The sequence below is a fragment of the Delphinus delphis genome, chromosome 8, assembly GCF_949987515.2.
Source record: "Delphinus delphis chromosome 8, mDelDel1.2, whole genome shotgun sequence".
Lineage (NCBI taxonomy): Eukaryota > Metazoa > Chordata > Mammalia > Artiodactyla > Delphinidae > Delphinus > Delphinus delphis.
In genome coordinates this window covers 16176468-16203103 of record NC_082690.1, presented here as the reverse complement: position 1 = coordinate 16203103, position 26636 = coordinate 16176468, and the positions used below count along the sequence as shown (strand labels likewise).

Here is a 26636-nt window from a genome sequence, read left to right as displayed (position 1 = left end):
GATATACACCAAAAAGTAGCCAGAAAGTGCAAAGAAGTTTATTAACTATGACATGGTAAAGATCTCAAGAGTTACACGTCTGTGTGCATGACCCAATAGTGCATACCCTCCTACAAAAACAAACAAACAAACAAAAAACACAGTGAAATGCAGCAGTTAACAGTCCAACACTGGAGTCAAAGGGTTGGAGCTGCCTCGTCTTGCAGCAAAGTTCTAAATTGTGCAATTAAATGAGAGTGTTGGTCCATGCCCTACTAGTCTTCTTACAGGTCCCCTTTGGAACCATAACTGAGTGACACACAAGAATATTCAGATTCAGGATTTGGCCGCCAGAATTTTTTCTAAACAAGGACGTGCAACATCCCCTCATGAAGCACCAGAGTCCAGTTTGAGAGCTGCAGAGAATGTGCCCCCAAGAAGCTTGAGGTTAACAGGCCACATGGGAAACACAAAGCATTTTATAAGTTCACATTTGGTAACAGAATTAAGAGTTCAATGGACAAAACTCATAAAGTAATGTAACCACAAGTAAGACTTCAGCAGGCAAAGAAAAATTCTGAAAGGCTTTTAAGCCTCTCTGAAGCTTTCAGAATTCAATTCCCTTTCTAGACAAGGCTGGTCTCCATACAATGTGATAAGAACTCATGGAGCAGCAAAAAGAAAAATAGAAGCTATTAAACAGAAGATATTAAAGATATTAGAAGATATTAAAACAGTAAGTTAAAAAAAGAAAAAGCTTGATCTTCCTTCCATCCTTAAAATGCATGTGTCCCAACACTGCTTTGTGCTCCTTTGAAGAAAAAAAGCTGTAACCCAGACCTCAATATAAGGACTGAAGAAGGAAACTGAGAGCAGCCCTAAGACCGTGATAAACATATCCCATTGTATTAATCCTCATAACATGCCTGAAAAGAAATTACAAGAAAACTCAGCCAAAACTCGTCCTTTATTCAATGGGATGTGACTTTACCTGGGTTCCTATAACATCATCTCTTTCTCAAAGAAATGAGGACCCACAAAAATTCTATCTCACAGCTAGATCTCTATCTTCAAATGTCCTAGAGCCCAAATTATTTACTTTCATTGCTCAAATTGTTTTCCTCTCTGTGTTGAGGTGTCAGATTGTCTCACTAGATTGGCCCTAGACATCCACATACTTAACAAGTAGCCCAAGACTGTGAGATTTAACCACTGGAAATGTAGACTGCCAATCTCGCCTTTGCCTCTTCTTCTTTATATGACCAGAGGTAAATCATAACATCTATTAACTAATCAGACTCTCTAATCGATGGACTAGATTAACAAAAGAGGCCAGGCCAAATCTATGAGAACTAATAACCCAAATTTTTAAAAATAGGTCTTAGCAAAAAAATATAAAAGTGATTTTTGCACAGCATACAGTATATTATGCTATAATATGGAAACCTCCTGAGCCACCTAGCAAAAAATCATGGAAACGGGCTACCTTGTTAAAAAATCAAAGATGGGAAGAGAGGATAATTTTTGTCTCTCATAATTAAGAAGTGAACTCCATCCCTCTATTACAGAGGACTGCACAGTCAACCCTTCCTGATATGTCATATATTTTTTTTTAATTTATTTTTATTTTTGGCTGCGTCAGGTCTTCGTTGCTGGGCTTTCTCTAGTTGCAGCGAGTGGGGGCTGCTCTTCGTTGCAGTGCGCAGGCTTCCCAATATGGTGGCTTCTCTTATTGTGGAGCACGGGCTCTAGGCGTGCAGGCTCAGTAGTTGTGGCACATAAGCTCAGTAGTTGTGGTACATAAGCTCAGTAGTTGTTGCTCATACATATTTCTTAATGGCTTCTAGAAAATCCCATGTAAATTAAAATTTGAAATATGTTGCTGCAGTAGAATGGAGGAAGCTCATAGAAGGTATCAGGAGAACAGAAGGAGGAAGTATAGGTTATTCACACCCTCACTTCCTTATCTCAAATATTATGCAAAAACGGTTTGTAAATACATTAGTTTGCTCATATTTTCCGCATTTTAGAAATCAAACAACTTTTGAAGAACAGCGTAGGTTAAAAGATGATTTCATTGCCAATTACTGGTAAAATAGTCTACTTAGCCCCACTAAAACCTTTTGAAGAGTTTTTCTTGCCTCTGATCTGAAAAGTCAAGAAGGAAATCATAAATCAGTCAGCTGTCAGAAAGTAAAATAACAAATTGCACCTAGTAAGACAAAAGAAAGGAATCCCTCTATCTCATCATTTCTTTCCTTAATTGTAAACTGAATGCACTTTAACACTTTAAAAACCCAGTCAAAGTAAACCACTGACTCCCGAGCCTACCAACTCTAAAAAAAAAACTGGGGTTATGCACTCCAAGCCTCCCAAACACAATTGATGATGAGATCATTAAACCAACGAGTATATGCTGTATGCTAACTCACAGCTGAAAATGTTCATGGAGCAAAAAATAAAGAATAGCTATCCCAGACAAACATTTTGCCCGGGAGCACATCAGGAAGCTCCAAGCTCCATTTCATTAAATATATGTACACATTTTGGCATCAGCAGTATGGCCAACATCTAGGATTCTCCCTCAAAAAATTGGAAGAAAACATGTAATACATTCAAGAGCAAAGGCAAAACAAAAAGTATCTTTCTATTTAGGAAAAGAATTCCTTCATTCAATTAGAGTATAAGTTATTGAAAGGGGTAGTTATAAGTTTCTTCTGAGAGTTTTTGAACAGTTTATAAATACAAAAAGAACATTTCTTCAATAAATAAATGGCTCCTAAAGTCTTCACTGATGGCTTCCAGAATTCTCCATCACTACTGTCCAAGTCAGCTCCACTTCTCTGGGAGGCTTTAGCTGACAGTGGAATGGGATATTTTCTGTTATTAGGTGACTCTTCTTCTATCATGCAGACTTTCATCAATAAGTCTCTTCATAGTCTGAATCCTGGAGGGGAAAGAACAGTAGTTGTGGTGTGTATATGAAGCACAATGCCACAGTCAGAATTCAGGCAAAGACCACACGTTAGGGTCCCCCAAATGGAACTTGGCTAGGGGAGACATCAACAGTGAAATGGCACTGACTCAACCCACCTAAATTCCCAAGAAGCATCACAGGACCTCATTATAATTGGTATCTATTGGGCTAATTTCTGCTTTGAAACCCTAAGGGTTCCCTTTTCCTGGGTGACTATTTTTTAAAACCTCAACACACATGAAAACATGCCTGTCTGTAGCAAAATGTGCAAGACTGTAGCTAGGAGTTTAGGCTAGGAGTCAGTCTACCTCTGGATTCCAATCCCAGCTCCACCCCTTGCTGGCTATGTGACCTTGAGTAAAGTTATTTAACTTCTTTAAACCTCAGTTTCCATCACTGTGCCTGGCAATTTGTAAGCACTCATTCATGATGAACTACTATCACTATTATTCTTATTCTTATCTTTATTGTTCAAACTTGTATTCATGATTTCTAAGCTCGAGTAGGCCATTAGTACTACCTGGCATACCCCATTTCTCTAGTCCACTCATTCTCCTATTCTCCTAGATGACTATTTTCATATCTTTCCCTCTTTCTCCAAACCTCCAACACCTTCAGCTCACTTCATTCTCAGCTGATGACCTTATTTTCTCCCATCATTGGGAACAGAGAAACAGTCAGTAGGGAACTTCCACAAGCTCCCATCATATTTACCCACCCACCTGCATCTGGGCCCACCTACTTGGCCTTCCTTACTCTTCGTATGGATACACTCTCGCTGCTTTTATCTACGGCCAACATCTCCACTGGTGCACTAGATCCTGAAGTCACTCCAGCAATCCTCCCCCCTCTCCTGTCACATCAAATTTTCACTTTCTACTGGCTCATTCCCATCAGCATACAAATGTACTGTAATTTCTTCCATTGTAAAAAGAAGAGCAACCCTTGACACACACCTCTCTCTACCTACTGCCCTATTTCTCTGCATCCCTCCACAGCAAAACTCCTTGAAAGTGTCATTTATACCCACTCTCACCAAAACATCTCTTTGTATTCTTTCTTGACCCTACCTCAGTCAGGCTTTCATCCCCACTATTCCACTGAAGCTGCTTTTGCCAAGGCCACCAATGACTTCCACATTACCAGATCATCCAGTAATCAAGTCTCAGTTCTCATTTTACTTGACCTGACTCAGGAACAACTGACACAGTTAATCACTTTCTTTTCCTTGAAACGCTTTCTTCATTTGGCTCCCAGGATACAGAGCTCTCCAGGTTTTCCTCCCACCGCACTGGACATTCCTTCTCAGCCTCCTTTGATAATTTCTCCTCATCTCCCCCATCTATAAACCTTGGAGAGCTCCAGGGCTCAGTCCTTTGAGTTCCTCTCTATCTACTCTCATTTCCCTGGTGGAAATATCTCTACCAGTCTCTATATACGAATAACTCCTAAATTTATATCTCCATTCTAGACCTCTCTTCTGAACTCCACACCCATATAACCAATTGCTTACTCCACATCTCCACTTGAATGTTTAATAAGTATTTCAAATTTAAGCTCCCTTAAAGCTTGTTCCACCCACAGGCTTGTACATATTAGAAAATGGCAACTCTGTTCTACTAGTTGCTCAAGTCAAGAACCTTGGATTTATCCTTAACTCCTCTCATTCTTTCACACACACACATGCAACTCGTCAAGAAGTCCTTCTGGCTTTACCTATAAACTATAACCAGAAAACAACTACTTCTCACCACCTCCACCACCACCACCACCTTGGTCCAAATCATCACCCTCTTCCCTTACTTGCATTATTGCTAAAGTCTCTTAATTGCACTCTGTTTCTGTCATGGTCCCTCACCACCTGTTTTCAACAGAGAAGCCAGAATTATCCTTTTAAAACATACATCGGTTCAAAGTGTTCTCTTCTCAAAAACTTCCAGTGGATTCTGTTTCATTAAGAATAAAATTCTAGGGCTTCCCTCGTGGCACAACGGTTAAGAATCTGCCTGCCAAGGCAGGGGACACGGATTTGAGCCCTGGTCCAGGAAGATCCCACATGCTGCAGAGCGACTAAGCCCATGTGCCACAACTACTGAGCCTGTGCTCTAGAGCTCGTGAGCCACAACTACTGAACCCGCATGTCACAACTACTGAAGCCCGTGCGCCTAGAGCTGTGCTCGACAACAAGAGAAGCCACCGCAATGAGAAGCCTGTGCACCGCAACGAAGAGGAGAGCCCGCTCGCCTCAGCCAGAGAAAGCCCATGCGCAGCAACAAAGACCCAACGCAGCCAAAAATAAAATAAAGTAAATTTATTTTTAAAAAAGAATAAAATTCTAGGTGATTACAGTCACTATAATGTTCTATAAGATACGACATTATCTCTCCAAAGAAATACTATTCTTTGCCTTGCTCACTTCATTCCTGCCACACTGGCCTCTGTGCTGCTCCTAGAACATGCCAATCATGGCCTCTCCCCAGAGACTTTGCACCAACCACTTCCTCTGCCTGAAATGTTCTCCATGATAGCCAAGTTGCTTGCTTCTACTTTTAGGTGTTTGTTCAAATATCATTTCAGTGAGGGTGTCCCCAACCATCCTATTTATTTATTTATTTAGGTCACACCTTGTGGCTTGCAGGATCTTAGTTTCCGGACCAGGGATTGAACCCGGGCTCCGGCAGTGAAAGCACAGAGTCCTAACCACTGGACCTCCAGGGAACTCCCCCAACCATCCTATTTGGTATCATACTCCCTTATCCAGCCATTCCATCTCCCTTTCCTATTTTATTTTTTCTCTACAGCATTAAGCACAATCTGACATACTATATATTTTACTAATTTTTAAAAGATTTAGTTTGTTATTGTTTGTACCCAATTTAAGAGAAGGTAACATTTCAACTGTGTCTCAGACCACGAGTTTTCCAGGAATGGAAAGAATGTAATTTCTTCTGAGGGCAGGGATTTTTGTCAGTTTTGTTCACTGTTGTTTTCGAAGTACCTAAAATCACAGCTGGGGCATGTCAGATACATGCTCGAAGAATAACTGTTGAACAAATCAATATCTGAAATGTGGACAATAATCTTATGAACATTAGCTTATTTAGTTTTTTATTTACTTTTTTAAATTTTTATTTTATATTGGAGTATAGTTGATTAACAATGTTGCATTAGTTTCAGGTGTACAGTAAAGTGATTCTTTTTTCTTTGTTTTTTAATTTTTACTTTATATTGGAGTATAGTTGATTAATAATGTTGTATTAGTTTCAGGACATTAGCTTATTTTTTGTTATTAAAAATATTCAAATCCCAAAGGGTTGGAATTAGATCCTATCCACCTTTCTCTCATCTTACCTATAATACTCAAGTACGTGAGAGAAAGAGAAAAAGGAACACTGTGGTGAGTAATTGGGCTGCAGTCATCCGGCCAAGTGCTGAATTTGGCAGTAAGTACAAAGAAGGCTCAAGTTTAAACCCTGACATGACAGGTATGCTTTGTATTAGATCATGAGTTGCTTTTGACCTGTTTCCAACAGTACCACATCAGAGAGTCTCTCTCCCTCCTAGGATCCTGGAACAGCACACAAGCCTACCAGTCACAGCAAGCACCCAAAGGGGGAGGGATGACAGTTTTCTGAAATGTAAATCAAAACTCAAGCCTTGCAACATGGGTATGTCTTATTGACAAATGCCATCGAGTCACCTAAAAGTTTATATCACTGGGGAAAACTGAGGCTCAGAAGAAAAGTTCAATTCAGGGTTTTAGGTTCAGCCAGTCCAGCCAGGTCTCCTAGTATGACCTCAGCAGCATAGGACACTCCTCTTTCAGGATGTTCCCTGTCAGTCAGCAGAGGCTGCCTACGCAATCCCCTTCCCTAACCTAAGGACACCACTCTCTGCCCATAAGACAGAAAATAAAATAATGCTTAGAATTGGTGGGGGTCCCCTGAGACCAAAATGCTTTGGGGAAAGACCTTGGTTCATACTTTGCTTCAGACCTATTTGCATATCCTCTGCTGCCTCTGAGGGTGAAGGATTCCATTAATTAAGCAGGAAAATGAAGCATGAACAGTGAACAGAAGAAATGGCATGGACTTACCAGGCACTCGGCACAACGGACACAAAGCTTGCCCATGCAGTCATCCTTCTCCTGGTCACTGCTGTAGAAAGAGGACAAACCAAATGTGAACAATCACTATCCTCAGTATGGTAGAGCAGTTAAGAGGACAAGTGTTGAAGTTAGACAGGTCTGTTTTTAAATTTCAGTTCTGCCACTTACTAGCAGGATGACTGGGAAAATGACTTAAGCTCCAGGAACCTATTTCCTCATCTACAAAATGCAGACATTACCAGCTACACTTAAAGGGTAATGGTTAGGAGTAAATGCAAAATAAGTACATGTAAAACAGGTACCACAGTGCTTGGCACATAGTAAGTGCTCAATGAATAGGAGCCAGTCACAATCGTTCATTTAGAAATGTACTGAGCACCAACCATGACAGAGGCATTGTGCTGGGCTGGGGATAAAGACATAAATAAAACATGGTCCCCTGAGCTCATTTTGTTAGAATACAATGTGGTAAATGTTTTCATAGAGTTAAGGTCAAACCGCTGTGGTAGCAAAAAGGAGGGAGTGATCAGTTTTCCCTGAAAGAGTCAGGGAAACTCTTGAGAAGCAGACATTTCATCAGGGTCTTGGAAGATAAGGAAGAGTTTTCCAGGCAAACAAGGGAAGGAGGGAGGGGATCCTAGGTAAGAGGAAAGCATGTTGAAAATTTTTTAAAAGGTCTAAATGAGTACAGTATGTTTGGAGAAGGAAACGGCTCACTGTAGTTGGAATGTGGAGCAAATGAGAAGAAATGGCAAGAAACAATGCGACTTAGGGTTAGATCATAAAGGATCTTGTTAGACCATGCTTCGAAATAGACGTTTTAGTATTTTTACCAAGAGTTCTTTGCCTTTTTGTGGGGCCACAGATTCCTTGTAAAGGGCACTGTTACTCCCATTAAATAAATGTGCACACGCACACACATGCACACACACACAGAAAGAAGATTTTAGACTCTCTCAAAGTAAGACTTCTCTCCCCAGGTTAAGAGCCCCTGATATAGATAATGGAGAATCAACAGGGTTTTATGTAGACTTCTGTTACCTGTTTTTTGGTGGATTTGTTCTTAGGGAAAATACTGGATCACACCTGCTCACTGGCAAATGCTTTTGATAACCAGAATCAAATTAGCCCCTTCCGAGCATCTGCTGACCAAGAGTAGTTCTCACTTATTTAAACTGTTTTGCTCTCCCTGGCTGTTCTAAAGCCTCTCTCACTGCTCAGGCACTTCTGTCAGGAGACATCAGCTCAGTGCCAAAACAAGGAAAAGGGGAAAATAACTGACTTGTTGGAATTTCCTGTCCATTTTGAAGGAATGAGAGATTCACTTCAGAATTTATATTCAGAACCACAGCACTACACAATCTCATTTCAAAAAAAAAAAAGAGACTAGGACTATGCTATCAATCCCTCCATCTCTCTCTCCAAATTAACATCCACACATTTCCCTTTCAGCAGAACTAAATTCAGCCTGGAAGAAAGGAAGGCATGATGCAGAAGCCTGGGTACTGTCCACAAGCCAGGGCTCTGAAGAGGGTTGACTGCTCAGGACTGCAGCTGGACTTACTCAGCTGAAACCTCAATAGATGACTTCTTAGAGCCAGACTTGCTCCTCTTCTTCAGCCCCGCAGACTTCCTCCCCATTCTCACCAGCAGCAGCACACCCACCACAGCTGAGGGAATGAAGACAAGAATGGAAAGAAGGGCCACGGAGGACAGCATCATGCCAAAACCTGGAGGAGGAAAAAGAGGTCAAAGAGAGGGACATGCAAAGTGCTTCCTTTGACATGAGATAGTCTTACATTTGCTTTTGTATTTCTTCTGGTTACAAAGGGCATAAATTCATTGTAGAAACAGTAGAAAATACACAAAAGGACAAAGAAGAATTAAATTTTACCCATAATCCCACTCCCTAGGATCAATATGTCAATATCTACCCGTTCAATCTTCTTTCTAGGAGTATGTGGGTATGAGTCTGAATATAGGGAGGAGAGTACATGTTCAGAAGTATTGATCATAGTTTACATACTATTTCTAGCCTCTTTTTTATATACTATATTATAAATATTTTCCATAAGTATTCCTTCCAGGTGTGATTTTTTTAATAGCTGCATAGTATTCTACCATATTAAATAATTTATTGAATCAATCTTCTATTGCTAGATATTCAAATTATTTCCAATTCTTTGAATCTATGAGTTATATAATGATGATCATCCTTGTATATAAATACTTAGCTCTATTTTTTAAAATAAATTTTAAAATGGAATTACTGGATCAAAGGGTATATACTTTTAAGGCATCTGATTTATACTACCAAACTGTCTTCCAGAAAAACTATACCAGTTTCTACTTTTCCAGCAGTATGAATGTTCCTATGTCTTTGAAACCTATGAGTTGCCTTAAAAAAATAAAGAAAAAAGAAAGAGGAAGGGGAGGGAGAGAGAGAGACATACAGAAAGATTTGAGAAATGACAAGGTATCTATAATGAACCATAGATACCTTGTCATTTCTGAATCTCTAAATCTTTGGTTCAAATTCAAATAAGGACTAGAATGACCACTCAACAGTCACCAGGGAATAGTGTAGAAAAAAAGGTCAACCCTTAACCCACTCTCCTCATGTTTCACACTAAAAGGAAACAGTTGCTCTTTGCAACATAAAAGAAATGTGCTGCCTCCGTCTTTAGAGGAGGTACCCTTTCAAGAAACAGGCAAGAACACAGTCTCATAACTGAGGGTATGAACACATTAGGGAAACCAGAATGACTTCTGTTTCACACAGACAGCAACCCTCCATTTATTCAGGGGTTTGCCATACATTCCACAAGACCTCTGGTCACCTGAAATTAAAATTTTAAAAGGATAATGGAGAAACTATGACGATATTTGAAAAAAAGTCAGTTTGAAAAATAAAGGTAAAAAAACTCATCCTCAGACAATTCAAAATGGCAGAATGTCCCAGTGACCAACCGGCTTATGGAGATAGGTAGTTTTGCTTCTCACTGATCTCCCCACAAACCACTACTGTAGTCAGAGAGCACTCACTACAGAAGAAGGTCGGTGGCAGTTAGCTTACCCCTTTCTGTGACGGTTAGCTCTGTCCCTGGAATATTATGGTACACATCCGGGGGATTCTTCACAGCACAGCTGAACGTCCCATTGTCCTTTATGGTAGGGTTGATTATGCTTATGGACGCATCCCCGTTGTACACATCTCCGACCCAGGAAATTCGATTCCGAAACGTGCCCACTGTGGTTGGGTACTGGAAAGACTGATAATGAAAAATCTAAGAAAGCAACACCATGAGAAAAAAGTTAATTTGGAAAATGCAATGAAAACGTAAAGCTAAGTGGGTCCAAAATAAAATACAAATGTGTAGTGGGTTTTCCCAGTTGGACAATTTTTTTTATGTTTTGTTCACTTCCATCCAATAGATTAAAAGACAGGCTAATAAAACTTGTCCAAAAAAGGCCTGACGAAAGAATCCAGGGATCCTAATTCTTGAACCCCTTTTAAATTCTGCCCCAAGTCCTAAAGTAGCAGTTCTCAACCAGGGGCAATTTTGCCCTCAAGACACTTGGTAATATCTGGAGATAATTTTGGTTGTCTCAACGGGGAGGAGTGCTACTGGCTTCTAGTGGGTAGAGGCCAGGGATATTGCTGAAAATCCTACAAAGCAGAGGACAGCCCCCACAAAAAAGAATTATCTGTATCAAAATGCCAGCAGTGCCAAAGCTGAGAAACCCTACGCTAAAGCGGCATCTAAGTCATATGGTACTTTATAGTGTGCAAACGACTTCTATACGTTTACTCATTTGAGCTTCACAACAACACTGAACTATACATGGAGCAGGCAGAAAGGGAAACAAGGACAAAAACAAGAAATTAAATGAGTTACTCGAAGGCACACAGCTAATAAGTGGGACAGGGGAGATTTTTGTTTATTCTGAAAATCACCGGGAGACTGTACCATAAGCCTCTCTCAAGTTATCTATCTTGGCAATTAATAAAAACCTCAAGTCAGATGCATGATTGGCATTCGATGAATATACATTGAATTAAAACAATGCTACTTCAGATTGGTAATCATATATTTCATCACCAAAAACACCTAATTATATTTGGTGGTAGGCTGGGCAAGCACTACAATACAATATGATCTTTCTCTCTCTCTTATGCAAGATTCAAGCCTTTCCTAGTTCTTTTCTTACTTGGTACCTCCCCACTTAAGAACCCAGGCACTTACGAACACCGAATTGCCCAATTTTGAAAAGCAACTTCCCAGAGAAGATGCTGAATCACTTCTTGGTTCATTTGTTCATGCATTCATTCAACAAATATTTACTGCACACCTACTATGTGCCCTTAGGCACTGTATTAAGCAAAATGATACAGTGGGAGCCAATCAGGCACAGTCCCTGCTCTCACGGAATTTACCATCTAGTGGGAAGTACCGATATTAGTAAATAATAAAATGTGTAGAATGTTCCAAAGAGGGAGCTAAAGAATACCTATCTCTGATCATCAGCATCAGTATAAAAGGGTTTGAAACTCCTTATTGACAAAACAAAGCCTGCTGTGAATCTGCAAGATTAATCCGACCTGTGAGTTTCAAGTTAAACTAGTGATACTCAAATCCTGCTAACTGATTAGTTTGACAGAATCCTGACTGATCACGTAACTGCAACATAGTGTTATGCAACTTTAAGGGTCCACTAATTCCAACTTGGATGAGTTTGCTGATTTCCCGACTAGCCTCACAGAGAACAGCGCCATACGAGAACTGCTGTTTGCATTTAAGGCTTCTGCCCCAGGAAGATCCCCACTGTTTGTACTGTCCTACTTTTGGCCAAGGAGGAAGAGCCATATGAAGCCAGCCATAGTTTCCTGACCACTCAAAATAAAGTGACCTATTTTAAGTCTAAAGAAAAAAGGACCAGAAACTAACACAACATTGTTAATCAACTATGCTTCAATATAATTTTTTTTTAAGTTGAAAGAAAGAAAGGAAGGGAGGGAGGAAGGGAGAGAGGGAGGGAGGGAGGGAGGGAGGAAAGAAGGAAGGAAGGAAGGAAGGAAGGAAGGGAGGGAGGAAGGCAGAGCGTCGCAGGTGGTGGGGCGGGGAATGGCATGCTGTGCTGCGCAGGGCGGTTGGCACAAACGGCGGCGCCGGCGCCGAGGCGGGAGTAAAAACCTCGCCACCGTGACAGGTCCTTTCCCAAGCCCCTAGAGACAGCAGAGGACTTGGGGACCAGCAAGCAGCCCCAGGGCACGAGAAAGGCCTCTGCCACCTGTCCTGCGTCATCCTGCCCCACGCCAGGCCCAGCGCCCCGGCGCGCGGCTGCATCAAGTGGAGGAGGAGGAGGAGGAGGAGGAGGAGGAGGGGGAGGGAGGCAGCAGGGGCCTGGGCCGCGCCCTCCACGCCCGGGGGATGAAGGCACTGCTGTCGTGGACAGCCCGCGCCAGCCGCAGCCCCTGAGTCAGGCTCTCCCTCAGTTGCCGGGTTCGGTGTCAGAGCCCTTGGAGCCTAGCAGGGCCAGGATGGGGGTGGAGAGTTACCTGCCCTGTCCCCTGCTGTCCTCCTACCACCGTCTGGGAGCGCCTGGTGAGGCCTCGGCGGGGAGTGGGACCCCCAGAGCCACAGCTACTTCCACCACAGCCAGCCCCCTGCGGGAGTGCTTCGGTGGGCAGGATGGCGGCGAGCTGCGGCCGCTGCGGAGTGGCGGTGATGGGGCACTGGTCACCAAGGGGTGCCAGCGCCTGGCAGCCCAGGGCGCCCGGTCGAGGCCCCCAAACGGAAATGGGCAGAGGATGGTGGGGACGCCCCCGCCCCCAGCAAGCAGCCCTGGGCCGGGCAGGAGAACCGGGAGGTGGGGCAGAGGGGGAGGGCTGCAGCAGTGGCAGCGGTGAGGCCAGCGCCCGGCTGAGGGAGGAGGTGCTGCCCGCTGCACCTGAGCGCCTGGCCCTGGGCTATATTGTGCCCTGCATGCGGTACTATGGCATCTGCGTCAAGGACAGCTTCCTGGGGGCGGCACTGGGTGGCCGAGTGCTGGCAGAGGTGGAGGCCCTGAAGCGGGGCGGGCGCCTGCGTGATGAGCCAGCGGGCTATCCTGCCACGCAGCATCCGTGGGGAGCAGATCGCCTGGGTGGAAGGCCATGAGCCAGGCTGCCGAAGCATCGGTGCCCTCATGGCCCACGTGGATGCTGTAATCCGCCACTGTGCTGGGAGGCTGGGCAGCTACGTCATCAATGGGCGCACCAAGGCCATGTGGCGTGTTACCCAGGTAACGGGCTGGGGTACGTGAGACACGTTGACAATCCGTATGGCGATGGGTGCTGCATCACCTGCATCTATTACCTGAATCAGAACTGGGACGTCAAGGTGCATGGCGGCCTGTTGCAGATGTTCCCTGAGGGCCGTCCTGTGGTAGCCAACATCGAGCCACTCTTTGACAGGCTGCTCATTTTCTGGTCTGATCGGCGGAACCCCCATGAGGTGAAACCAGCCCATGCCACCAGGTACGCCATCATTGTCTGGTATTTTGATGCCAAGGAGCGGGCAGCAGCCAAAGACAAGTATCAGCTATAGCATCAGGACAGAAAGGTGTCCAAGCACCCGTATCACAGCCGACTACGCCCACCTAGTGTCTAGCCCCAGAGCTGCCTGGACAGACAGCTTGCCCTGACTTCGGGAGAGCCCTGGGCCCCAGTGCCACCAGTCTCGATGCCTGCTCCTTCCCCGCCACTGCCGCTGCTTCTGTCTTTGCCTCTGTTCTGCCTGGTGTGGAGGGCTCCATCCATCGCTGAGGACCAAGGAGCAGGAGAGATCACTGCTGCCCTGGGATGGGGGTTGGGGTTGTGACCTGGGCAGAGGCCGGTGTTGGGGACTGCCTTTACTGGAGGTGGGGGTCTGTGTCCTGCCCTGTCTGGTCATGCATGCCCCTCTCAGGTTTGGAGAGCTGGAAGGAGGCACTGCCACCTCCTACGAGAATGCAGGATTTGGGGTTGGGGTGACTCATGGCCTCTTGCTGGCAAAGGTTTGTGGGGGAGTATCCCCAAGCCCCCCACTCCTCCAGCCTGGAATGGGAAGTGACTCCCCAGCCCCTTTGGCCATGGCACACTTTGGACTAGGCTGCCGCTGCTGGGCAGGGTGAAAGGTGCTGGGAGGAGCATGGGTCTGCAAGTCCTGTCAGCCAAGAAATAAAAGTTCACCTCAGAAAAAAAAGAAAGAAAGAGAGAGAGAGAGAGAAAGGAAGGAAGGAAGGAAGAGAGAGAAAGAAAGAAAGAAAGAGAAAGAGGGAGGGAGGGAGGGAAGGAGGAAGGAAGAAAGGAAGGAAGGGAGAAAAAGGGACCACAAATACAGCCTAGCTCACTGGAGCCACCTTCACTAGGACAACTGGAGCACCTACTGTAGTTACTGAGAGATGCTACATGGCATTCCATAATGGTTCCTAAAACAAAATCCAAAGCTTATACATTAAAATCAAAGAGAAAGTACTTCTAATGAAGGAAACAGGATAAACAAATCAAGGATACTTTCAAAAATACAATCTTACATGCCACTCTGATATTCACATTCTTGATAAAAAGTATCCTGACCTAGGATATTGCTGGAAGCGTACAGAAAAAGGGTTTTTTAATAGCATTGCATCTTCAATTAGACATCCGCAATGGGATTTGAGCCATAAATGTGTTTTATCTGTGTGATTAAAATATATTGCTTCTAATATTGCAAGACCATCTGTCATCAACAGCAACTGTCATCAACATAAGGTGCCCTATAATTTCCTTCAAAGGGAGCTGTATAAATCAGTGCAGATGTTTATACACTGGGAGAAGGTGCCAAGATAAATCTACAAGTACCGATATACAAACAGAAACACCCACTGAGACAACTTCACATGACAGGAAATGAGCAGCTTTGAGCAAAAGGATGTCTAAGACTGGGACCTATAGAATTTCTCTGTCCAACAGCCTGGAGGTACCCTTTTTAGTACAACAAATCTGAAACTCAAGCTATGAAGCCAAGCAAAAAGAAACAAAAAAGAGAAACAAAACTAAACCACATTTCCTCTGAGTTTCTGACTGTTTTTCCTATAGCTTATTTGCAAGATTCTTACACAGAAGAAGAAAAAGCCCTATATAACCAGATGAATGTGATATAGGGTAGAAGCTCATCTCCTTCTATTTAATAGAAGCTCATCTTCTATTTTAAGATGAGAAGGCCTAAGGTGTACCTGTGACATAAAATAAAAGGATTCCAGAGCTGTTGACCACAGAAGGCTCAAAGAAATATCCTTAAAATTATACACTTACTGATTCTGTGCGACTGCTGCTTGGAGGTCGATATGTCCAGTCTATGGTGAGTTTGTCAGTGATAGATGAGGTTGACTTGAAGGTGCATTTCAACTTGATATTTTCTCCAACATAACCCCGGACATGGGCGTCTGCTTTAATCTCCAGGGAAAGGACGATGTAAACACCTAGTCAAAGCAAGCCCAAACATTTAAAATGTGTACACTGGGTGGAATATATAGACGTGAGTGAACAATATAGAAACCCTATTTTTTTTATTTCTTTCTTTAATTTATTTATTTTTGGCTGCATTGGGTCTTCGTTTTTGTGGGCAGGCTTTCTCTAGTTGCAGCGAGCAGGTGCGCGGGCTTCTCACTGTGGTGGCTTCTCTTGTTGCGGAGCACGGGCTCTAGGCACGCGGGCTTCAGTAGTTGTGGCACGTGGGCTCAGTAGTTGTGGCTCGAGGGCTCTAGAGTGCAAGGGCTTCAGTAGTTGTGGCACATGGGCTTAGTTGCTCCACAGCATGTGGGATCTTCCCGGACCAGGGCTCGAACCCGTGTCCCCTGCACTGGCAGGCGGATTCTTAATCATTGTGCCACCAGGGAAGCCCTAGAAACACTATTTATCACTTTTAGGGCTCTCATCAGAAAGCTGTAGCAATAAATGTCTTCTCAGGCAGACCCAAAAGGATAAGGAGCAGATATCTGCATTAATCAAGGGTGCTATTTTTGTCATTTTACGATATTAAATCATAGAATGAATGTTTGGGTAAAAATTTAAAATCTGGTCACATCAGCACTTTTTCCAAATACAGAGTTGTGGATAAATTAACTACAGCCAAGCGGGTCAGCGCACAGAAGGCTAAAAGGCAACACCACCCACTCCCTTGACACACTTATACTCCAGGAATATGGCAGTTGCTGTGGTATGAGGGATTTACCCCAAGTACAGCACGACTGTAACCTGAAGCTATCACTGCCTCAACCACCAGCAAAATAAGAGTAGAAAACAAGAATAGGATTTTTTTTTCAAAGAAAAAATAATTTTTATAAATCTACGCCAAGGTTCTATCTAGTTTTGTTCTGTTTTTCCCTTTCTTAAGGCTCGTTAATGAATCACTCATTCATTAAAAGTAAATCATGGGGAGGAAAAAGTTTATTAAATTTACAATTTAATGCATTTTAAAATGTAAAAAAAGATATCATTTTTAAACTCTTTAGAGACTTCCTCTTTCCAAAACCACTTCGTATATCCAACTTTTTTAAAATTTATTTATTTTATTTATTTATTTTTGGCTGCATTGGGTCTTTGTTGCTGCACGTGGGCTTTCTCTAGTTGCGGCCAGTGGGGGCTACTCTTCATTGTGGTGCACGAGCTTCTCATTGCGGTGGCTTCTCTTGTTGTGGAGCACGGGCTCTAGGCACGTGGGCTTCAGTAGTTGTGGCACGTGGGCTCAGTACTTGTGGCTCGCAGGCTCTAGAGCGCAGGCTCAGTAGTTGTGGCTTGCGGGCTTAGTTGCTCTGCGGCATGTGGGATCTTCCCAGACCAGGGATCGAACCTGTGTCGCCTGCATTGGCAGGCGGATTCTTAACCACTTTGCCACCAGGGAAGTCCCCTCGTATATCCAACTTTGACATCCCATCTCCCCCAAAAGAGTTGGCACTTTCTTCTGACCATTCCCTCTGCTTTCACAGAACAGTGGTAGAAATTTCTCTTCCATTAGGGAGCCATTTTTTAGGAAAGTAAGCCACCAGCACTTTGTTTTTCCTGCTTCCTTCTCCACTACAATGAGCCATGATTCACCTGGCAGGCCAAAGGCAAACAGAGCAGCAAGGTTTCAGAAGAGAGCAAACCCACACACCATCCTGGAAAACAGCAGTCCCTCTGGTTGAGAAAGGACACAAATCCCAGCCCTATCACCTGCTGACTCTGTGGCCTTCGTAGGTTTACTTGATTTCTTCAGTTTCTCATCCTGGTAGGAATGATAATAATAACACTTACCTTAGAAGGTCACTGTGAAGGATAAATGAATTAAAACATGTACCACACTAAGAAGCCCACCTAACCCAGAGTAAGTGCTCAATGCACGTTAGATAGCTTCATCATCGTTACTGACACCTCTTTAGTTCTGTCCTTAGTCTCTCAAACTTTCCTATCAGAGACATACTTATGAATCATCATTTCCACTGCCTTTACCTCTGCTGCTTTGAATCATGTTTCTGGCTCCTCTCTAGACAATCCAGTCTGTTCACATTCCTCTTAAAAGCAGGAGACCAAAAAAAAAAAGCAGGAGACCAAGACTGAGCTCACAACTCTACTAAGAATCTGACCATCCCAAAGATGAGGACTACCTTTGGTTCATCCAAGACATCCTCTCTGACTTTGCCATGCCAAACTTGTTATTCCTCCTATGCCTTTGCAAATGCTGTTCCTCTGCCTGGAAAGCTTTCATCCCTCAATCCCTACTCTCTCCTAAGCCCTCACTCCTGACCCACTTTACTCATGACTTAAGATAAAGCTCTAAAAAATGGAAGGCAGAGGGCTTCCCTGGTGGCGCAGTGGTTGGGAGTCCGCCTGCCGATGCAGGGGACACGGGTTCGTGCCCCAGTCCGGGAAGATCCCACATGCCGCAGAGCGGCTGGGCCCGTGAGCCATGGTCCCTGAGCCTGCGTGTCCGGAGCCTGTGCTCCGCAACGGGAGAGGCCACAGCAGTGAGAAGCCTGCATACCGCAAAAAAGGAAAAAAAAAAAAAAATGGAAGGCAGAAATGAATGGATAATCTTCACACTCCCCATACTCTTTATATATCCTTTATATACTCAGGATATATATCCTTTATATACTCTTTATATATCCTAAAACATAAGTATAGCAAAGAGACTTTGAAGTTTAGATTTAGAATTAGACAGACCTGAACTTGAGTTCTAGCCCAGCTGCTTTCTGGCTGTGAGACCTTGATCATAGTTACCTAACCTGTTCAAGATTCAATTTCCTCACTTGGTAAGTGGGAATAATTAAAAGACCTACTTCATTGTGTCACTGTGAGGATCTAATAAGATTAAAGAAGGTAACACATAAAATGCTTAGCATAGTACCTGAAACTGAAACTTTCAATAAATGTTAACTATTATCATTAAAATGAACACCACAAACACTCAAAAACCTTCAGTAATTCTCTATTGGGCTATAACATAAAATCTAAATAGTGCCAATCTGGCCCCCAACTTCTGCTACTCTGCCCACCTACCCATCCCATCCCCTTCACTATGCCCAGAATGTCCTGCCATTTCCCAAATTTACTATGTCCTTCATGCCACTGTGACTTTCTTTGAATATGTCTTTATCTGGAAGTTTCTCCCCATCCCTACCAATCCTGCCTGGTAACCACATCCCCAATACTCACGCCCTTCAAAACCCATCTCAAATATCACCCCCCTTGTGATGCCTTCCCAAATTCTCTGATGCAGTTTGTTACTATTTTTCAATTTTCACATAACATTTAGTACATAATGCTACTCAAGCACATATACCATTGCTTGCACTCAATTTGTAAAGACGATTTCCTCCATTAAATTAAAGGAAGTACCTTAAGAGCAAAAGTCAGAGGGAAGGGAGAAGGCAGAGAGAGACCAAGAGAAAGAGGTGGACAGGTCACCAAAAGTTCTCATGTAGGAACAAAGTGTGCTTATTAGTCACCCACTCTCTTCATATCCCCATTCTTACAGTATTTTCAACATTCTTAAATCCCCCAGACACCTACCTTCCCATTAAACAGAATCAGGAAAAGCTCAGCCCTAGATGACCACTTCTAGACTATGGCTGGTGTGCGCTGAAGGAGAAAAATCACACCACTGCACCGATAGTTACCATAAGAAATTCATCAGTTCCATCCACAGCTAAGTCCTTAATGAGGCATGATGATTCTTTAACCAGCCTTGGTCATCTCCTCTTTCTGACCCCTCAAACTTTGCCATTCTCTTTTATCTTCTGTGCAACCTATAAACCCCTCATTCTCAGAAGAAAATGTCTCTCTTCTTCAAGGAACTTGAAGCCATACAAACTGCTTAGTCACATATCTTCCTGCATCTGCACCCATTCTTACCTCCAATCTGAAAGGATGTGGTGTCCCTTTTTCTACGCAAAGTCAAGCCCTTCTTCTCTGCCTGGATCCCTCCCTTCCAAGCCTTGCTCCAGGAAGAAAGAAGAAAAGAAAAAAAACCCTCTCTACTATCTTCAACATTTCCCTTTCAAGAGGGGCTTTCTCCCCTCAGCCTCCAAATACACAGAACTCTCTCCCATCTGTAAAAACAAATATATAACAATAAAACAAAACAACAACAAATTTTCCTTAACCCTGTAATCCTACTCATTACCAACTACTGCCCTCTCTACCCTAAGCCAAGTTTGTGAAAGAGTTGTTTATATCTGATGTCTCCCTTTCCTCCCTTCCCATCCACTTCTGGACCCCTACAGCACAATTTGGACTCCACTACCACTTCTAGTAAAAGGCATTATTGTCTTAAAACAGCAAAATCAAAGGGACAAAAACTCCAATAGGCAGTTTTCTCTCCTGATTTTACTGGATCCCTCTGCAGCAGTAACTGTTTACTCCTTGACCTTCTCTGTCTCAAGGCTTCCAGGATGATACACTCATTCATTCACTCATTCTTCAAACAAAGATTTATTGAGCGTCTGTTTTGTGCCACCCTCTAAGTTCAGGATTAAATGTGAGCAAAATACATACACTCCCTGTTTTGGAGCTTAAAATGCAGCAGAAGTTCAATACACTAATCAAACAGTCATAAAGACAAATGTATAATTACAAACTCTGATAAGCACTGTGAAGAAAAGACAGAGTGGTTATGAGAACTGTAGCAGTTATGATAGGGGAGCAGGGAGTGGTTAATGAAAGCTTGCCTGAAAAAAGTTACTTTTGAGTTGAGTTCTGAAGCAAGGATAACGTGAGGAGAGGGGGAGCATTCCGGGCAGAGGATACTGCGTATGCAAAGGTCCTGTGTCAGGAAGGAGCAGTCAGTCAAGGAACTGAAAAAAAGGCAGAATGGTAGCAACACAAACAGCATGAGAGAGAAGACTGAGACATGGCTAGGAGGTAAGCAGAAACTAGATCAGGCAGGACCTTAGAGATTTGCGTCCTTATTCGAGTAATGGGAAGCCATGGAAAATACTTAAGTATGGGACTGAGTGAGAAGGGGCATGAAGAAGTTTGCATTTTTAAAACCTCACTCTAGGGAAGACGATTAGGAGTCACTAAGAGTATATATAAAGAGATTACTTAGGAAGCTACTACAATAGTCAAGTGGGAAATAAGGAAAGATTGAACTAAGTTGGTGGCAGTGGACATGGAGAGAACTAGGAAGACAACAATACAAGGTAAAATCAGCAAGAACTGGTGTTAGATCATATGTGGAATGTTTGGGAAAGAGAGGCATTGAGGATGACTCTCATATTTCTGGCTTGGTGATACCATTCACTGACACAGGAAAGACTAGAAAAGTACCAGGCTTGGCAGGGAAGAACATGAGCTTGATTTTGGATAAGTTTAAGGTGCCTTTGAGATATCCAAGGGATAATGTAAAGGGGGCAGTTGGTTTCGGGCAGGGATGGGCAAACTATGGACCATGGGCCAAATCTAGCCCACAACATCTTTTTATAAATAAAGTTTTATTAGAACACAGCCAACTTTATTCATTTATGTATTGTCTAGGGCTCCTTTTGTGCTACTCCAGCAAAGTTGAATACTTGCAACAGAGATCGTGTGACCCACAAAGCCTAAAATATTACCTGGCCCTTTACAAAAGTTTGCCAACCCTGCTTTAGAGCAAAAAAGAACTATGGATTAGAGTTATAAATCAGAATCTCATTAGTCTCCCTCCAACCAACTCTCCACACTGATTGTGTTACATACACACACACGCACACACTCGACATCTCTGCTAGTTTCTATCAAATCTCTTTCTAAGGCTCCTCCTTTCCTACCCATCCCTTAAACACTGGTGTTCCTCAGAGTTCCACCCTGAGCCCATGGTCCTTCTTTCAACATGTTCTCTTTGGCCAATCCTACCCACTTTTATAGATTTCACAACCACTAATAGGCTAATGATTCCCCAAACTATGTTGCTAGCCATGACCTGCCTCTGAGTGTCCAAATATTACTGGATATACCCACTTGACTATCACCACCACAGGAACCCAAACTGAAGGTAGTGAACTCTTGTTACCAGCTCAATATCCATTCCCCTCATCTCCTTTCCTAACAATACCAAGATTTTCTTTAGATATCCACCCTTTCCTACATAGCCCATGAGCTTGGGGGTAGCGGCCTCTGTCAGGGTCCAGGCAGGAAACAGAAGGCAAAATCAGCTAAAACTTTGAAAAGCGTGTGGGTCACTTTTCAAAGGGACTTTTTCTCAGCATCAAGGAAGCCAACAAAGGCACAACGCCTTTAGCACTCCATGCCTGAAGGGGCAAAGGGAGGAAACGGTGTTACTGAAGCCGGGTAGGAGGTGGATCTGTGGGCCATTTGACAGAAGCTGTAGCCACAGAGGATCATAGCCACTATCAGCCATGGCACCATGACAGGGAGGGAGCAGGGAAGAAAAATGTCTTTCTCCTCCTGCCCTCCAATCTCCTGCCAATGCCTCCCACTGACCAAACCTAACTGGAACCCAGAGGACGGGAGCCTGGAGGATGTGGTTTATAGGTCAGCTTTCCAGGGAGGAGGCAAAACGGAGAAGAGAAGTGAATGGATCTGGTGAGAGAGGAGCAAACCAAGAATAACGAGACCCTCCTCCCAGCTCTGGACGGTAACTCAGATTGGCCTAAACTAATCATTACATCCAGAGGTGTGATGGTGAACAGCTAAAAATAGAAAACCCAAATATGTAGGTTTCAAAATTTTCTGTGGTACAAATACTCCCACCATGGCTAATTTCAAGCTATGAAGGTAAAAGTCTCTGAATGCTGAGTTAGGAAGACATGTGCATGATTGGCTCTTGAGAGCCAGTAGGAGGTAGCTCCAGCACACCATTCTCCTGACCACAGAGATATATTTGGAGTAAACACGGGATTTAAGTTAATCTAATCAAAGTAAGTTTCAGAAAATTTTCTTGGAAAGTTACCTCTATGCCTTGTTTATGCTCTTCTCTATGTCTGGAATTTTCCTCATTCCCTTTCTCTAACTAACTCTTATCCTTCTTTCAGATTTAACTTTGGAGACACCTCCAGGAAGTCTTCCCTGTATCCTCTTGGCAGATTAAGGGCACTTCCTCTGTGATGCCATGGTTTCTAGTGCAGTTCTCTCTTAGCACTAGATTTTAAAATTATCTGCTGACTTTTCTGTCTTCTTCGATAGACCCTAAGCTCATTGAAATAGAACGTAGCACATTATGGATGCTCAGTAATATTTATTCAACTGAACCAAACCAAGAGTTTCCTTTTATAAAACAAAAATTGTCACAAAATAAGCATAAAAATTACAAGTTCTGAGCAAATTTTGGTTACTGAATTACAGCAAGTACACCTTTAATCAAACTACCTACTAGCAGCTTCTTCCTTCTTAATATATATAAACTCCATATTCATGAACATAATTTTGCCACAAAGCTATCAATATGTAAAGTCACTTCACATAATCTAAACACCGGATAAGCAGGTCTTAAATATATAGTTACAGAAAAGTAACCATAACATCCATGGATGAACTAAACAAATCTACACTACTAATCTATACATCAGGATATTGGTTCCCCCTGGAGGAGAAGGAAGAATGCCTGAAAGGAGGCACAGGGAAAGTTTCTGGAATGCCAGTAACAATCTACATGCTGATTTGGGTGCTGGTTGCCCAGGGGTGTTCAGTTTCTGAAAATTCATTAAGCTGTACACTTATAAGCACTTTTCTCTGTTTTACTGAAATTACAATTATTCTAAAATCAATGGATATAAAATAATTTTCCTCTTCCACTCAAAAAGTAAAATAAGAAGAAAAAAATATCAATCCAATGTTACATTCATTCAGAAACTTTCACCCTAGGCCTAATGTGCTAATGGATATTTATCTCTTCCCCAGAGGGAAAAAGCATTCTTGCCAGGTAAAAACAGCCAACTATAGAAATAATTATAATAATTAAAAAGAAATTTAATCTGGGAGGAAAACAAGAAAATCACGTTTAACCATAAGTAATTTTATACATGGAAGAAATGGAAAAAATGACAAAAACTCCCAATTTTATACACCCAATTTTCCAAAATACAAATCTGTCAAACTGATTCATAAAATTGCACACTCAAGTGGAAAAGAGAAAAGTGTAAGAGCCCTAGGCTTGTTAATCTACTGGTTTTACATACTTAGACAACTGATATAGCAGGACCATACTTATAACTTAGGAAGAATTCAAACAAGTTAATAATTTAACGGGTCCTAAATATGAAGAGGAAAGGCAAATAAACTGGTATGAAACCAAAGTCTATTACCTAAGAGACTCAAAACAAAAGACCCCCTCAAAGATGGATGAACCTTAAAACATACTAAGTGAAAAAAGCTAGTCACAAAAGAACACATATTGTACAATTCCATTTCTATGAAATGTGCAGAATTGGCAAATCCACAGCAATAGAAAGTAAATTGGTGTTTGCCAGAGGCAGGGGGGGAGGGAAGAATGAGGAGTGACTGTTAATGACTATGGAGTTTCTTTGCGATGAAGAAAATGTTCTAAAACTGATTGTCATAATAATTGCACAACTGTGAATATACTAAAAACTACTGAATGGTACGCCTTTTTTTTCTGGCCGTGCCATGCTGTGCATCATGAGGGATCTTAGTTCCCCAACCAGGGATCGAAACCATGACCCCCTGCAGTGGAAGCAAGGAGTCCTAACCACTGGACCACCAGGGAATTCCCTGAATGGTACACTTTAAATGGGTAAATTGTTCGGCATGTGAACTATATCTCAATAAAGCTGGGGTTTTGGGGTGGGGGGGTTTAGGCAAAAGATAAATGAACAAATACATACAGATCATAGACTCAACTTTTAACATTTGAATTATTTGGTTGCTGAACTGATGGACAGTTTTCAATGTGAAATGACATCAAGTTTGTGAAACCACCCACCATTTCTAGAATTTTTTTTCAGTAGGACAATATTTGAACATTTCTCTGTGTGTGTGAGAGAGACAGGCAGACAGACAGAGAGAGGAAACTAGGATGATTTGGAGTGACAGTAGGTCAGCCTAAACAGTATATTGGAAAAGAATTTAGGATTATTTGGAGTGACAGTAGGTCTGCCTAAATAGTATATTGCAAAATAATTTAGCTGAAAAACTGGACACCTGTTATGACACAGGCAGCTGGGAGGGATCAGGGAGTATGCTGGCAGCATAAATACTAGTCATCAAATAAATTAAAACTCCCTAGCCCTACCTGCTGAGACTTAGCACACCTGAAGCCTTTATATCAAACTTTATATCAAAGATCCCCTTCAGAAATTCCTATTACCCACAGGGAAATTTTATGAAGTTAACAATACACTCCTATGCTAGCTCTACTAACATATGATTTCCTGGGGAAGACACACACACACACTCACACAAATCCAGGGAATAATTGCACCCTAAATGAAGGTAATTAGGTTGACTGAAATTTATGCAACTTGAAAATTGCATGAAAGCAAAACTTATCCGAATTTTAACATTATGTGATAGCGTGAATACTATACTTCTGATATTGGTTAATAGATTAAAATCTTAACAGAATTGATATTCCCTTCCTTGTATTAAAAAAAAAAAACTGTTATTAAAATACCAGAGCAGTTTCTTTTCCTCAACACATGCATCTCTGTTACAATGCAATCAAAGCACATCCTTTCTGTGACTCATAAACGTTTTACTTCATAAGCCCTGACAATCACCTACAAAAAAAAAAAAAAATACCAACAGTCATCATTTTCTTTCACAAAATTACTGGAACTCCTGAAGACTAGAATTGTCCTTTCCTAATCAGGATATACGGCCCACAAAACCACAGCCGAGTCAACCACTGATAACTCATAAGACAACACCGGATGCCCCCAAACCCAGTGCCCTCCGTGATTCTATCTAGCCGTGCCATCACCACAATACAACGCACAGTGATCGAGCTGCCAGGGGCTCAGGAAAGTACGGACAGGCTACCGACGGCCCTCAGTGGGTGTTGATTACGAGAAGAGAACATTGTCCCCACGCCCTTCCGCTTCCTTCCTTCCCAGAAGCGCAGTAGGGTCTTTCCTGAGACCCCCACCGGAACCGGAAAAGCGACCATCTTCCCTAAGCCCCCGGCCGGAAGTGCGACCGAGCCCGCTGCCGACTCACTCACCCTGGAAGAATAGGACGCCCAGCAGTGGGCACAGAGCACAGCCACGGCCTCCAGCCGCCACGCTCTGCAGCATCCCGACAGCTCTCCAGAAGTTTGCACACCTTGTTTACGGCTGCCTGTAACCACACAGGTAACACCGGAAGTGACGCGAGGGCGGGAGGCCGCGAGAAGACCTAAAATGGCGATTCGAAGTTGCCATAGTAACGTGGCTTCTTTCCAGAGCCACACCTGGACTTGCTCACTTCAAGTCAGCGATTCTTAACTCTCAAGTAGGAGTTCATTATTCCCGTTTGCTCGAAAATGAAGTCGGACAGGCTTTGGAGAACTTACTATTTATTTTTACGGAATTCTGCAGCACTTAATCGTCTTGATCCCCTTGACTCTAAGCCAGAAGTCCTTTTTACTCCCTACAGATTATTTTATTTGAATGCTCTCAGAATAGATTTCTATAAATTTAGAGTTCAGAGGGACCTAGGAGATCATACAGGATCAGTCAGTGAATAGATAAATATGTATTAGGCCTTCCTGTCAATTTGTGCCTCAAGACTGTTTGGTTCATGTTCATTTTTTGTGTGTGTAGCTATTACAGCATCCAGTTCAGTACTTACCTAAATTGGGTGTTTATTAAATTGCTGTTGACAGTGGCAATGATGAAATCATTACAAAAAGGAGCTGAGATTTGTGCCACTTTTGGTTGGAACAGTGAGGAAGTGCTTGAAGTGAAATGAAGAGATGGTGTCACATTCTTCTGAAAAAGAGATGGGATGGTACCCTGCTCTAATCATTAGTCAACCTATTCTCCTGGAATCTATGTATATTTAATGAAAGCAAGAGAGGAACGAAAATATGCTTCAGCTTTTGGGAAAGTTAATAACTTTCCGTTTTTCAACTCCCATTCCTTTACTAGACT

The 26636-nt window shown here is 42.7% G+C and overlaps 1 protein-coding gene and 1 pseudogene across 1 annotated transcript; one reads left to right on the top strand and one right to left on the bottom strand.

The window, feature by feature from the left end:
• Positions 1 to 24: 24 nt before the first annotated feature.
• MPZL3 (myelin protein zero like 3) lies at positions 25 to 26636 on the bottom strand. The gene is made up of 7 exons (XM_060017878.1): positions 26335 to 26636; positions 25727 to 25842; positions 15382 to 15548; positions 10141 to 10351; positions 8629 to 8794; positions 7053 to 7113; positions 25 to 2926 (listed from the first exon to the last, which is right to left on the bottom strand). Exons 2-7 carry the CDS (start codon positions 25797 to 25799, stop codon positions 2900 to 2902), a joined length of 705 nt encoding a protein of 234 aa, XP_059873861.1. The 5' UTR covers positions 25800 to 25842; positions 26335 to 26636; the 3' UTR covers positions 25 to 2899.
• LOC132429331 (prolyl hydroxylase EGLN2 pseudogene) lies at positions 12191 to 13710 on the top strand (annotated as a pseudogene).

What these genes read in the sequence shown, in the direction of transcription:
- MPZL3 (XM_060017878.1), bottom strand. Translation starts at nt 25,799, where the DNA reads ATGCTGCAGAGCGTGGCGGCTGGAGGCCGTGGCTGTGCTCTGTGCCCA. An exon ending in TCTATTGAGGTTTCAGCTGA is followed by an intron (nt 7,114 to 8,628) that starts GTAAGTCCAGCT and finishes CTCTTTCTACAG; the next exon opens with CAGTGACCAGGAGAAGGATG. An exon ending in TCCGTTGTGCCGAGTGCCTG is followed by an intron (nt 2,927 to 7,052) that starts GTAAGTCCATGC and finishes TTTCCCCTCCAG; the next exon opens with GATTCAGACTATGAAGAGAC.